This window comes from Egretta garzetta, unplaced genomic scaffold, assembly GCF_000687185.1.
Source record: "Egretta garzetta isolate BGI_Z169 unplaced genomic scaffold, ASM68718v1 scaffold175, whole genome shotgun sequence".
Classification (NCBI taxonomy): Eukaryota; Metazoa; Chordata; class Aves; order Pelecaniformes; family Ardeidae; genus Egretta; species Egretta garzetta.
Genome location: NW_009259860.1, coordinates 1,502,663 through 1,517,189, shown reverse-complemented (window position 1 = coordinate 1,517,189; position 14,527 = coordinate 1,502,663). Strand labels below are relative to the sequence as shown.

At 35.6% G+C, this 14,527-nt stretch overlaps 1 protein-coding gene across 1 annotated transcript in view; it reads left to right on the top strand.

Moving 5' to 3' along the window:
- CNTLN (centlein) overlaps positions 1-14,527 on the top strand; it is a 179,798-nt gene that overhangs the window by 65,700 nt on the left and 99,571 nt on the right. The window contains exons 9-10 of the mRNA XM_035895579.1: positions 6,083-6,256; positions 12,097-12,222. Of these exons, the coding sequence (XP_035751472.1) occupies positions 6,083-6,256; positions 12,097-12,222 (300 nt within the window). The remainder of the gene's footprint in view (positions 1-6,082; positions 6,257-12,096; positions 12,223-14,527) is intronic.

The following is a 14,527-nucleotide window of genomic DNA, read 5'->3' as shown; positions in this document are numbered from 1 at the left end:
CAGACAACAAAGTTGCTTTTTTTGGAGCAGTGTCATCTTCAGATGCAGGTTTATGTTTTTTGCTTTCTAGTACTGAATTTGTAACTCAGAAAAATGTGCTTTTCTAAACCTACCTAGTAACTTCCAGTATGCCAATATATCATCTTAAAATCTTCGAGGAAATACTGTCTACATTTTGGTGCAGTTAGTCAAGTAAAACCTTCCAGTAACTAATTAATAAGCTTTTTAAAAACTAAAATGCTGGAGAAGGTGCTGTGAAAGTTCTGGGGGAAAAAAAAAATTATACTTAATAAAACTTTAAAGCCACAGTTGTAATGTACTTCTTCGTAAAGTAATGCTTCCAAGAGTATAAAGATATAAAATACTTTAACCAGCAGTTACTCAGGCTTCTCTAGCGTTATGTTCTATTTCTAATGTATATTAATTGTAAGGCATTAGAGCAAATAGTACTGATGTTTTCAACTTGCCTTGATCTTTGTTTCCTGCTGCTCTGACCAGTTTTACTGTGTAGTTGCATCTAAAAAATAGGCGTTCCAACAAATGCATGGGGAAATGAGTGGTTGGTTTAACAAAAAGGCTTAATGAAATCTGTCCTTGTCCTGAGACCTTCTGCGATGATTCTTCTAAACATTTTTCCAGAATGGAATTTTTTTTCCTAAACTTATAATTTCATATTTTGCCCAGTAATTTGGAGCATTAATTTTGTAACAGGAGGTCTAATTCTCCTGATGAATAAAATAAATCATTCATACCTGGTTTGGGGACTCCTTCTGATGAGGTGACTGCATGGTCTTCATAAAGGAATTGCATCCTTTTTTCCTCTCCCTGTTCTTCCCTATTAGATGATCAGAGTGCTCTTTTTCATATATTAATCATGTAGATTTTGGAGGATGCCAAACATAAATGTTATGAGGGTGGCTAGATGGTGGAAACCCTTTCACTGGCTTTTAGCCTCTTTAGGGAACTCATGGGGACACATGAAATCAAGGTCCAGGCTGGGTAAGTTGCTCTTCAACAGTTTGTTACTGGTGCCCATCCTAGAAGTATGTGAAGTAAATAGAGGTGAGTCTGTGATGATTGGACTTCTAAGCTGTAAAAAGTAGGAGCTTGCAAAGGATGCTGAGGTGAACATTGCCTCTGACTTAGCTGCCCAGCTAGCTGACTCAGTAACAGAATAAGGGGAAAACGGGGAAGTGATTCTTACCTCTCATTTATAAACTGTTTCTGGATATTGCCTGCATCCTGGCTTTTCTGACATATGGCACTGGATTCCTGGAGCTTGACTGGAAGAAAACTTTGGGGTATGGGTCATGGGCCACTTGGTTGCTACAGGTCAAAAATGCTGTTTCCTAACTCAGATATTATGGTAAAGGTGTGCATGCTTCCTCTAGTCTGAGCTGTGTGCATAAACTCTTGTTGTGTTGCTGAGAGAAAAGATATTTTAGCGTTTACTAAGTCACTGTGTGATGGTGGCCACTTGGTGGTTGAAGCAGAGTGAGCTTGCATCTGCTTACAGAAAGACTGGGCAGGCTTTTTCTGTCTCCTCTTCGATGGTGGTTTTGGTACTGTGCAGTAAGTGTTAGCACAGCTTTGTGCTGAGAAAGTTGAGTGGGAGCAGGAGTACACATAAGGCTGTGTTATTAGTTCTGAAGTTCTTAAGTATGCATTCCCTTGACACCTGCTCTCTTTTGGTGGTTCAGGGAAGTCATGCAGAACAGAAGTATGGTGGAGCACAGCTGTATTTTCTCCGTATTGTTTGGTACTGTTTGTGATCTCTGACAACAGAGGCTTTGAAAAGGTGGCACTGTATTTCCTTCCCTAAGTGCAGTGTGGCTGGTTCCCTAGTGGTAGAGCTTTGTGGCAAAGATGGTGTTTATGCTTCGTCTTGATTAATGCATCCAGGAAACATCAGCTGTGTCTTAGTTTGAAAAGACATGTAAGTGAAAAAGGAGTCAGAGATTTGCTTAGTAGAAATAAATACTTTCTTGATTGTATTTGTTGTTTAAAACATAAATAAGCCTCTGGCATTCGTGTAGAATGTAAGTTTTGCATGTTAAATTGAGTTTTAGTAGGAAAAAAATATGTGTCTGTTGCAATAATATAGCATATGATATAGGCTGATTTTGCTAAGTGAAAGAAGGAACCATTATTCTGTTAAGCTAGACTTTGTAATGCAGGTACAATGTAATCTAAGATCTTTAAACCTAAAAGAAAGCCTTTATTTGCTACACTCAACATGTAGATGGATAGACTGTGACCAGGGTCAACTCTATGTGTATACTGAAATGATCATCTTGTGGGAATTTTAGACACAGGATTCAGAATAGACTTTAGAAAATGAACCTTCATGAAATTTGTAGTGGAGGTGAGTTACTATTTCAGCGGGTAAGATCAAAGATCTATGAAGTTAATTCTGAGACAAGCTGTGGAAGAATGTGGTACTGCCTCGTACCATGTAACTTGTTTTTATTTTTCTGGATTGCTGATTTCTGATCTTTACTATGAAACTGGACTACATTCTTCATATAGAGCTTGGATGTTGAATGTTTTCTGCAGTCTTGAAACACAATATTGTGCTTTTTTTTTCTTTCTGATAATGCTAGAATTTTCAAATCAGAGCTCCATTATAGTCCAAATTATTTGCCTTTTTGGCCTTACCAATTGTAATATTTCCTTTAGTTCTTAGATTAAAAATAAGGGTTCAAATGTAAATCTAGAAAGTGAAAAGCCAAGAAAAGGTCACATTTCTTTCTGAGGATCTGAAAAAAATTGCACATCTTTCTTCATGCATAAATCTTGGAACTCTGGGTTGTTTGTAAAGTCGTGTTTTATACAGAAGGAATTGAGGTTCTCATAATAGCCAAATCTTTTCACTAAATAATTTGGGGTTGGTTATTTTTTTCTTCTTTTTTTTTTTTTTTTCTTTCTTTTCTTTCTTTCTTGTAACCAAGAATACCTGGAACATAAAAGTGGAGGAATATGAAGTTAAATAGACATGAATCTAAAACAAAAGGCCAGAGAGAGAAACTTTATCCAGGTTTCAGTCTTTGGAAGATCTCTTTTCATGTCTTAAAAATTCTCTTGGTATTTGAGTAAACAAAGTCTTCTAGGCTAGGAAATGTAGAAGAATATTTATCAAATAGTGAAGGATATGTTAAGTTTAACAGAAAACTATACCCCCCTTTTCTTAAACTGGGATCCATTGATAAGCAAAATCTCAATTTTTAAATTGATCTCTTCAGGTTACTTCTGTGTTCTTAGAATTCCTGAACGAAAAGAAACTTTACACGCATACCTAAAAATTTAAGAAGATTTTGCGGATATTGTAGACCCAAATAATGTAGCAAGTTCTGTATTAGTAACAGTGATCTGCTGAATATTTTGAGGTTAAAAACATAGGTATTTTTGAGGTATAAGTTAAGATCTAAGTCTGGTTTTGTTGGGTTTAGTTTTCCAAGAAATGTGTATGTATGCACGTGCACAAAGACTGTTGTAAGAGTTTTATTAGAAACGGTGCCTTTACAGTATTTTAATTTGAAATAAGTATTCCTGCATGGTAATTTCTAGAGATTTATTTTGAGAGAAGAAAAGAGTAAGGAAAAAAAGCCCCAAAACAAATGAAGAACACCGTTCATATATTGGTCCTATTAAAGTCAGTAGCAGAACTACATTGGCATAGAGGAGCAAGGATTGGGTATATTCTGTGACTCTTAAATGGATTTACATTTCACAACAACCTGTGTTTCATTTTTGAAAGAAGAAATTAAAAAGCAGTGGTACAGTAAGAAGTTATTCTAGCTAAATTTGTGTAATTCTCATGGTTTAAAAGTCAGCAACACTTAACAGTAATGTAAATTAAAGTGATTATGACCGATTGAAGCTGTTGATTCTTTTCTTAGTTACTAATGTTACTTACATTACACATAGAAGTCTTTTTTTTTTTTTTTTTTACGTACAGCTGAGAAATCAATAAAATGGGACAAGTCAGTAGATTTATTTCTCTTTCTTAGTAAGGAAGAATAAAGTTCAAGTAAAAAAAAAAATTATGTAACTTAAATATAAGTACATTTCCCTTACCTACTGGCACTATTTCTGTCTTCTAGGTTTTGTTGGATTTTTTTTTTCCTTTTTATATCGTGCTAAGGTTTTGGTCAAATGAACAAAAAGTCCAGTTTTCTTTTAAGAGTTCTTTTCAATGCATGGCTTGTCTACTTCTCATTTTTCTGCTTTCCTTTTTTTTCCTCTGTGTAGAGTTTTCTTTTAGTTATAAACTGGCCTTTTGCTGGTCATAGGTGTAAATGACATCTGTTTGCAACTACATGTGGCCTAAATTATTCAAAATGAGCAACAGAAATTATGTAAGGAAAAAGTCAGCAAAAGCACAGGCAACTTTTTCTCACTGACAACTTTCCTGTGTTTGTTTGCTGTACAAGGAGTTGTGCTTTTTCTGGGGAAAAACCAAAAATGTTAAAAGAAAAAAGCTTATATTTCTAATTTAGGATTTATTTGTAGAACGTGTGAGTTTATAGTATGCTTTATGGAAAGCTTCATATTCTGCATAGAAGAAAATAAAATGGCTATGCCTGTTAATCTGTTTCTGTCAAATACTAAGCTTACTAGGGTGTTTACTTGCTTGATTTTAATCAACTTTGGACCACTCCATTTCTTGCTTGGCATGAGTTTGGACTTTTTTTTTTGTTTGCTTTAACCTTTTTGCACTGCCTTTTCTGATTTTTGTCAGTATACCCGATTTGTTTTAATTGGGGCATACCAGTAATTGAGATAGTAAGAACAAATGATAACTGTACCAAATTCTTTCTTCTCTGTTGAGATAATTATTTATCTTAAGAATACACTCAAACAGTTGCAAGCAAATCAGGTTGTCAGAACTTTGCTAATTAGGGAAAGTATGTGTGAAATAAAACTTCTAGTCAGTCCGGAGAAAGTGGTCGTCTGGATCAAGCGTTGTTGATTGAAGACTTCACTCATGCCTATCAGAGCAGAGCTGGCAGTAGGGGTTTCATGAGTTTGCCCTAATCAGTGCAATACGAGGTCAGCTGGGTCAGCTCAAGCCACTTGCATTGACTTTTCAAACTAACCTGCCCTTTTATTTATGCAATTGATTAGGGAGGGGGGTTGTGGCATCCCTAGAATTGCTGAAAGAATTGCTTAAGCATTCTTTCAGCAGTAGTGTAGGGGTGCTAACCTCCAGCTGCCTGGATGCGTTGACCATCTGGGAATTATATTATCTCTGTCTGGCACAGCTGTTGCAAGGTGAATGTCTATCCCCAGCCTTAAAACTGTGGAGGAGGTTTGAGCTAAAGCATTTCACTTTGTGATTGCTGTAGACTGCCATAACAGGCATATTGCTGTTGCTTATACTAAGCTAACAACATTTTGCATTGTGGTTGTGGGGTGTGATCACAGGTGGCTAATGAAAACTCAGCTGACAAGGAGTAATTAGTCAAGCCATGGTAACTTGACCACTCTTGGTCATGTGTACACACATGAGTCCGCTATTGGGCATAAGGATGACTTAAAGATAGCTGGTACCAATGAAAATGTGTTTTGGTCTGAACAGGTTTGTAGAATTACATTAAAGAGGTACTTTTCTGAGGCAGCTTTTAACTAAGAATATCTTTATTCACAGAATATATAGTAAAGGGGTTTTTTTTTTCCCATGTTTGATAGGCCAGTGATACTTACCAACTTGAATTTCATCAGAAACAAGTCTAGGAAGTAAAATATTTTGTCAAGAACGTTTGACAGCATTTGAGGTACAAAATACCATAGTAGAATAAGTTGCTGCAGAAGAAACATCTGTATAAAACAACGATTGTTAAGACTATAAATTTGGATTCGGAAAATGTGGTGATGGTGTGAAAATGTTTAGTTAACACTTTGGGGTCTGTTTTTGATTATGGATTCAAGAGTCATTTACAAAAGCAGAATTATTTGCACCTCTCACATGTTCCTGTAATATTGGTAATGTTGTGTCTGTCTAGGGAGTTTTATCTAAGTGGTTTGTTATGCTCTTGTTTTTTTGTTACTAATGTAATATACCTGTACTATCATTTTCTAGGTATTTCAACAGCCTTCTTTAAATGAGCTAGAGTGTCTCATTACAATGCGGAAATCTGAAATTGAGCTTCTACAGGAAAAATTGAAAAAAGCAAGTCTTAATGTAGCAGAACATAATTTGTATACTACAAATACTCTGGAAAGCAGCAATATAAGGACTGGAAGAAAGCATGAGGTGAGATGGTTTTATTGTCTCGTGTATTTGTGTCTAAGTCAAGCTGGTAAAGCCAAACGTTTTTGCTCAAGGGTCCAGATAATAATTTTAGTATCTGTTGATGCTGCTTATATTTCTGGAAGCTTGTTTGAATGGTTCTTGTGTTATCTGCCAAAGACTTGTTAAAATAGCTGTTGGGAGTAGAAGGTTTTACCTTATTAAATACTGAATAAGGGATTCTTAATTAAATGAAATATTTGACGGATAAATTCTTTGTAGGTTTGTTAAAATTAATATTTATCAGGTATTTTGTTGTGTGTATCAGAATGACCATCCTTCCCTGGAAGGAAAATTAGATACATACAAGTGGTTATTAATATGATTTTATAAATTAAATAGATTTTTTTTTCAAATTCTTGATTTTTAAAGTATGATGTAGTATTTTTTCTACAAAGAAAGACAACAATGTCCTTTTGAAGTTTATCTTCTGACTTTTTATTACTCTGTGTAATGCTGGACTGACTCTTCCATGTTGACTGGCAGTTAAATTTAGGCACTAGCTAACAGTAACAGCTATGAACTATACCTAATGAAATAGATCTGTAAATAATTCTACAGCTTAAATTGATTTATTAAATTAGTCAAAGTCATTATGTTTTTCAGTGTGTTCAGCCTCTTCCTCATCTACATTTTTTTCTTTATTGTGATCGTATAGAATATGGGAAACTTGGAAGAGATTTCTGTAGCAAGGAACGTGTTTCTGTGTGGCATAAATAGTCTACAAGGGTGGACCATCATGCTCTGCTTCCTTAGAAATCTCATGGTTTTCCATATTTGGTATCTCATAACATTTCCTTTGAAAACGGTATGGCTTGTTCTTTCTCAGTATCCTGCACTGTATACTATTTTTGGGAAAAGACATATTTTAGAACATTTGTTTAGGAGACTGTGTTGGCACTTCTGTGAAAATGTGTTTAAGAAAGGACAAAATGCTGCATAGGCAGTGTAGAGTGAAGAACAGAAGGTGAGAAACAGCAAGGTCAGTGCAAACATCAAGGTTGGAGAAGGAGGAGAGGGAGAAGGTGCTCCAACTACTGGAATAGGTATTTCCCTGGAGCCCATGGAGAGGATCACCATGGAGCAGATGTCCACACTACAGCTTGTGGAGGAGCCCACACCAGAGCAGATGCATATTCCCTCACAGAAACCGCAGCATGTGGAGAGGAGTCCATGCTGGAACAAGTTCTTCTGGCAGGAACTGTGGCCCATGGAGAAACCACTCTGGAGCAGGGTTATCCTGAAGGACTCCAGCCTGTGGAGAGGCCCCACACTGGAGCAGGGGAAAAGTGTGAGGAGGAAAGTTAGAGTGGATGAAAGGAGCTGTTATGGACTGACTGCAACCCCCCATTCCCCATCCCCCTGTCCTGGTTGGCAGGAGGTAGAAGACTCAAGAGTGAAGAAGTGAGGCTAAGCCTGGGAAGGAGCGTGGGGGAGAAGGTGTTGTGTTAATATTTTCCCTATTTGTTACTACCTAATTCTATTTTAAGCAGTAATAATTTAAATTAATTTTCCCCAAATCTGCCCATGACAGTGAATGGTAAGCAATCTCCATTTCTTTGTCTCAACCAATGAGCTTTTTCATCCTATTTTCTCCCCGTCCTGGCAAGGATGGAGAGTGAGTGAGCAGTTGAGTGGGTGTTTGACCCTTCACCAAGGTTAACCCACCACAATGCCATTTCTTATCTCCTCAGAATAATGTAAATGAGAGTACCGTTTTTACAATGAACTGTTCACTGTGTCAGGAATAAAGCAATCACCTCCCTTGAGTAAAACTAAATACAGACTTTTAAATCCTATTGTAGAGAATCTTTTCTTGTTTTGGCATGTAGGTCCTGGTCCTCTTTCAATACTTGGGGTTGTTTGATATGTGCACTTTTTCACATATTCATGCATTCTGTATTAAAACTTCTGGGGACTAAATTGACAGGCTACAAATCCTCTGTGTTTAGGCAACACCATAAGGAAAATTGTAGGAATGTTCTGGCTTTCAGAAGGGCCTGGGACAAAACAGACACCTGCCATTAGTGTGATAAATTAGGATGTCTGGCCACATGACTGTATGCTTCCACCTATGTTTGTTTTGCAGAATGCAATGATATATATACATCTATAGGCTAGTGCAGTTTTCTGTGAACTGCAGAAATTCAAACCCCTTGCCTACAGTCATACAGAGTAATAGAAACACTTATTTTGTGAGACAGATGATGTGGTGTTTAGAAGCTTTGTTAAATATGCACATGTAGTGTAATTTTTCTTGATACTGTCAAGTGTGTACTTAGAGGCAATTGTAACCCTCATAGTCTACTCTGGGTTGGAAGTGGTACAGTTGAGTGCCATTTTGTATGAAGACTTAAAAAGTCAGTTGCTTGATCTTCCTAAAACTCTTTTTGGAGCTTAAACTTTTTAACTTTGTGAGCTGTGTATGATTTCTGTTACCTAATTGAACTGTCATCCATATGTCGTGCCAGCCAATTCAGTAACACAGCCCTTGGTTTTTTATATCTAAGCTTTTCCATTGTATGATATATGTGAGTTATAACTGCTTTTTATTGATGTACATTGTATAGCATTCTTCTAAGCCTATAATGTCAAGGTATTAAAAGGCATGAGTTAGCTTGCAGTACTGATAAAGTTCCTGTTGAAACATATTGAATCAAGAATTTGCCATTTTTCTCTCCAAAATACCCCACCTACATCTTGTCAGACTCTGGTTCAGCTTCAACAATGTTTCTGTTTCTTCGACTGACAAAAAACGTGATTTCTGCCCACTGTCTTCAGTGCTGTTTACTGGCAGACATTTATCTCCAAGACATTTCAATAAGAGTTCTGTCTTCCCTTGTTTGCCTTTTTTTTTTTTTTGACTTGTTTGACTCCATCCAACAAAAAACCTGTTGAATTCAAGAACGTGACTATATCCAGCTTAATCCTGTGGACTTTCGTAGTGCAGACAGGTAACAGAAGGTTGTTTAGAGAGAGGCATCTTTTCTTTTTCTGCTTCTTGTACCTCTGTTAACAGTTAATGTGAGTCACATACACATAACAGCTATTTCTTTACATTAAGTCCTCTGTCACAAAGTTTCATATCTATTAATATTAGAAAGCCTGTTTATTTCTGGTTTTCTGCTATTTGGCTTTGTCTTTTGTAAACATGCTTTAGGATCTTTTTGTGAAGTCTTCTGTGGTTACCCTTTACTGACTTAATGTTCTTTCCTTATAAAACAAGACTTTTTCTGACTCCTAAACATTTCCTAAATGTTTAAAACATAACAATTTATGTATATGTTTAATAAAGGTGTGTCTAAATTCACTGTAGAATTTAAAGACTGAATTAAAAATTAAATGCTTAAACTTGGCAGCAGCAGCAAAGTTTGCAGTTGTGAGAAGGGCATTACAGATGCCATCTTCCAAATAAAGTTTTGCAGCAGCCCCAGGCAATCAAATTACAGTGTATTTTACTACACAGGCCCTTCTGTCTTGGTAGGAAAATTAAACTGTTTGCCTTCTTACCAAAGATTGCCTTCAAACTACCTATGTGCATCTATAAAGCCCAGACCCAGCTCCTTCTCTCCACAGACCTCTAGACTGATCACTAAACAGGTAAAAACATATTCAAACAATATAATGTTTCTTAATGCACATCACCAACCTGTTCTCACAAGCAATGAGTTCCATGTCCATGAATAGTTAAATTTTTCTCCATTTTTTTTCCATACCTTGGCCCTGTGGAAAAGATTCACAGTGCAATCCCAGGTAGATATATATAAAGTTTGTATGTATGTGTGTGTGCGTATGTGTGTGCGTGCGTATATATGTATGTATATATATATATATAAAACCCTGTTGTGTACTCATTGTATCTGATCACTTTTACTTAAAGCAGCAAGATTATAAATTTTACATTTTTCTGTATTTTTTTTTTTGCTTTTCTCCATTCCTTTGTAGAGTCTCTCTACCTAGTTATTATTTGCATTCTAGTGCTGGTTGGTCTACTTCTTTTTCTTTGTTGTCCTGCTTTTTGGCAACAAATGCAGTGTTTTGACCTTTTATTCCTGATTTCAGAGAAATCTTGTATTTTCCAAGTCTTCTGTATAGAAACATAAAGTTTAAGTAGGAAACATTTATTGAAAAATAACTCATTTTGGATTCTTACGAAAAAATAGTGTGGGTATGCAATAATTAGGAAACGTGGAAGTTTTATTTAATATCTTGGTTTTAGTCAAGTAACCTGGGACTTTGAAGATTGGTAGATTTTTTTGATCCGTTAGTCTTGGGATGTTCTGCTTCGTACACCTGATAGGCATCAATTTGGTTTTGTGCAATGTTAAAATCTTTACTGATTAATATCAGCATCCGTTAACTGAAGTAAACTTTTGGATAGCTCTACCAGAATTATTAGAAAAAAAATCAGTAATCTTACTATTTCAAAGAGATCTACTGTTAGTACTATGTCATTCTGACAATTAAAATATAAATTTGGAAATACTGTTTTAAATATTCATTAAAACTTTCTTCTAGTTTCTTCTGTTACATAAAGTAACTGACAGGAATATACAAAATATGTCTATTTGACATTCAGATTTTAAATGTACTAAAATTCTTTGCAGTTGTTAGTTTTGGTTTAGTTTTGGTTTTTTTTTAATCTCATTCAGGCACACTACAGAAGCAAAGGGAACCCAAAGCCAAATGACAAAACCACCTTGGCAATATTTAAATTCTTAAATAGGTACTATTATTATTTTCTGATATTTCATGATAGTATTTTTTTTCTTCTTTTTGGAAACCAATATGATTTAAACTGGAAGTGTGGTATACAGTAAACATTTAATACTGGAAGGTAACAGTGAAAGAAAAAAATGCCAATTGCTCATTAAGATTCTCTTTAAATTCAATTATTTTAATGGAATAGTGAAAGTGTTGAAGTATGCAGTATTCAAGCAGACTTCATCCTGAATTTCTTTTGTTGTAAATTAGTTATTTTACAGTGAAAATGGCAGCATGCAACAGCAATAATCCCAATTAATAATAAATTTTTGTTTGACTTTATGTATTTACGTAATAGCATTTTACCTTATCGGTGTTAAGTGTGTGTTAGTATTTCTCTGTCCTTAACCAAAGTTATTCAGAAAATCAGAAAGTCTAATTTGATGAGGTCTTTCTTTCTTTGCCATAAGGACATATGACATAGAATGAACAAGAAAGCTGCCCAGTTTAAGTGTTACTTTCGCATATTCTTTCTCCAGATTGCTATATGAAGCTCTACATAATATAAACACATATTCTTGTCTCTAGTTAGTCACATTATAGTTAATGACCATATGGTCATTATGGTATAAGATCTACTGTCTGTTGTATTTATATTCCTCAAGCATATTGTTCCTTCAACTTCACAGTGTGTTAAACTATTTCAAAGGGAAAAAAATCCTTTCCCTCTTGTTTCTGGTTGTCCTATCAAGTGTAACCTTGGACCCTTATAGAGCAATTAGACCAGCCTCTATCCCCTCCTTTGTAATGAGGTTTCTTGCATTTCTGAGTCTATAACCCTTTAGTCTTCCCTAATGGGACATCATTATTCTGAAAGAAACAATGTAAATGTAAATGAATATTCTCATTAACGAGTCACAGAGAAACCTTTAGTGGTAGCGCTGTGGTAATTCTGCTTGTTATTTCTCCGGTATTCCATGCAGATTTTTTTTTTTTATAATTCATTATTAGTATTCAAAATTACTTCTTCTTTAATTCTGCATGTCTTTCATAATCCGGTGTTCCAACTAGTTCAACCATGTCCTTGTTTTATTCTCCAGGAACCACCTGTGAAACGTTCAAGGTCTCTGTCCCCAAAGAGCTCTTTTAGAGAGTCAGAGGAGCTAAGGAAGCTTAAAATGGCTGAAAGGAAGATTGAAAACTTAGAGAAGACACTACAGCTAAAGGTGAACATTAAAAAAATAAAAATAAAAAAACCCTCTAGCTATAAGCTTGCATAGATAAAGATATACAAAAATAAACAGACATTTTAAAAATGCAAAACGCACATATTGTTATGGACTGTGTGTTACCATAAGAGAGCACTCTCCATTAGTTTGCCTTTTTACTTTACTGCTAGGAATCTTGTCTTAGTACTCCTGCAGTCCTATGGAAGCCTAATTCAAGCTGTCATCAATAATACATGCATGTTAAATACATTTGCAAAATTTGTGTATGAGAATATATATTCTGAGAAATTAATGTATTCATATAGAAATAAAGTGAAGCAGAAAGTACAAAGAATTTTTTTTTTACCATGAAGCCAACATTTTAAAATGCTGAAGTCAGTTACTTGGAACAGATTTGTCCCTTGTACTCTTAGAAGTTGTGACTCAGAAGTGTTGTTCTAACAAATGCTGTAAAAAAAAAAAAAAACAAAACCCCAAAAAACCCCAACAAACCCCACCACACCCCAATGCTTGGTAGAAAAGCTGAATTGTGCATGTATTACAATTTCCAGTTGTGTCCCTGTTTTATAGATTTTGGTTAGTTTGGTTTTGTTGACTTGGTTTTTTACTTCAAATATAGTACCTTTTGATTGACCAAATTGCACCGCAGAATGCAAAACCCAAACCCTGAGTCATATTTTATTGAATATTCCCTTCCCACCTCCCTCCCTTTTCTCCTTTTTTTTTTTTTTTTTTTCCTATTGCTTATGTTTGTTCAGAGTTAGGGAATTTGAAAGATATTTTCAGTATATGTAGCCTAAAGCAGGACTGGTCATATTGAACATGCTGTGATAAATGTCAGGTAAGTGAAAAAATTTGGGGAGTTCTACAAATCATAGTCCTGAGCTCCTGCATCATGCAAAAAGACACTCACAGGTGTGAGTCAGTTCTAGAAAAAACATGAGTGGTAATTACATTTCAACACAAATGCAGAAGTTCATCACCCTGTGTACTTGAGAGAGTTTAATGTAGTGTTTTAACAGACGTAGAATATATGAACAGGAAAGGTGATTTAGACAAATTCAGTCTTATAGGCCATCTTGCTCCTTGTTCCTGTCAGTCAGATTAATTTTTGGATTGCTTTTTCCCTCTGTTGAGAAATTTGAGGCATGTTCTACTGGCTCTACCTGAGAACTGGCCACTGGCAGTCCTCCTGTTTGTTACTCCTAGTTGGCCTGCCAGAGACTGATGCTACAGACTATTCTGTCAATGTGGACTACAGCTGCCCCGCCCTTGACAGCAAAGCTCACACATCATTGTGTATGTTTGTTGTGATAAATGATAGAGAGATCCATGTTTCTTTGTGTTTCCTTCTGGAAACAGGAGTGAAGAGAAGCACTCTGATTTTCTAAGCAGATATAGAAGAGAAAGGATTGTTATTCTCTCTGCATGACCTCATAACATAATTTTTACTGTTCACCATGCCGCCTTTGTCATGTCTTCTGTTTCATCTTAAAAGCATAATTTCTGAATCTGTGCAGCTTTATTATGTTGCAAGTGTGGGATCTCTATTTATCACAGCTGTTAATCCATGAGGTCTTTAAGGGCTAAGTCTTCTCTCTCCCCCTGAAACTGAATTTATGAACTCCTTGCATTTTCTTTAGGAAAACTACTTGGCTTATTTTGCAGAATGCTTTAATTGATTGAAAAGAAGCTGTAGAGGCCCAGGTCAACATACTAAAAACTGTTGTGGCACTACATTCAGAATTCACTGAGGCTATTGCCAGCATGACAGTGAACTCAGCTGTCATAAAATTAACATCAGAATAATTCTATTGGCATTGTATTATTTCTTGATATTAGCCTCCTCTTGGGCTTTGCTTCCAACAAAGAATAATGCACGTGATCAACATTTTCAAAACTGGTGCTTGCATTATTGCCTCCTCAAGCAAAGTGTTGACTATATGATTACTTGAAATATACTTGCTCAGAAAAATTCTTGCTCTATCAATGAACATATTGATAATGCATATCCTGAATTTGAAATTGTGACTTTATCCATTGGTCCTTCTGCAAATTTGGTAACAATAAAAAAAAAAAAATATATGATCAGCTTTATTTATGGGGTTTTCAGGAACAGGAATATTTGATGCTCCAGTTGATATTATAAAGAACAGAAAATGGTAAGGTCCCGTTCATAGGACTTTCCAGTTCTCCTTATCTGACTAATTTCTGGCCAAGGAAAGTTGACTCTTACTCTCTTTATTGCTAATATAAATAGGGTAATCATGTAAATTTAGAATGTCCATAGTTTTGGTGCAGA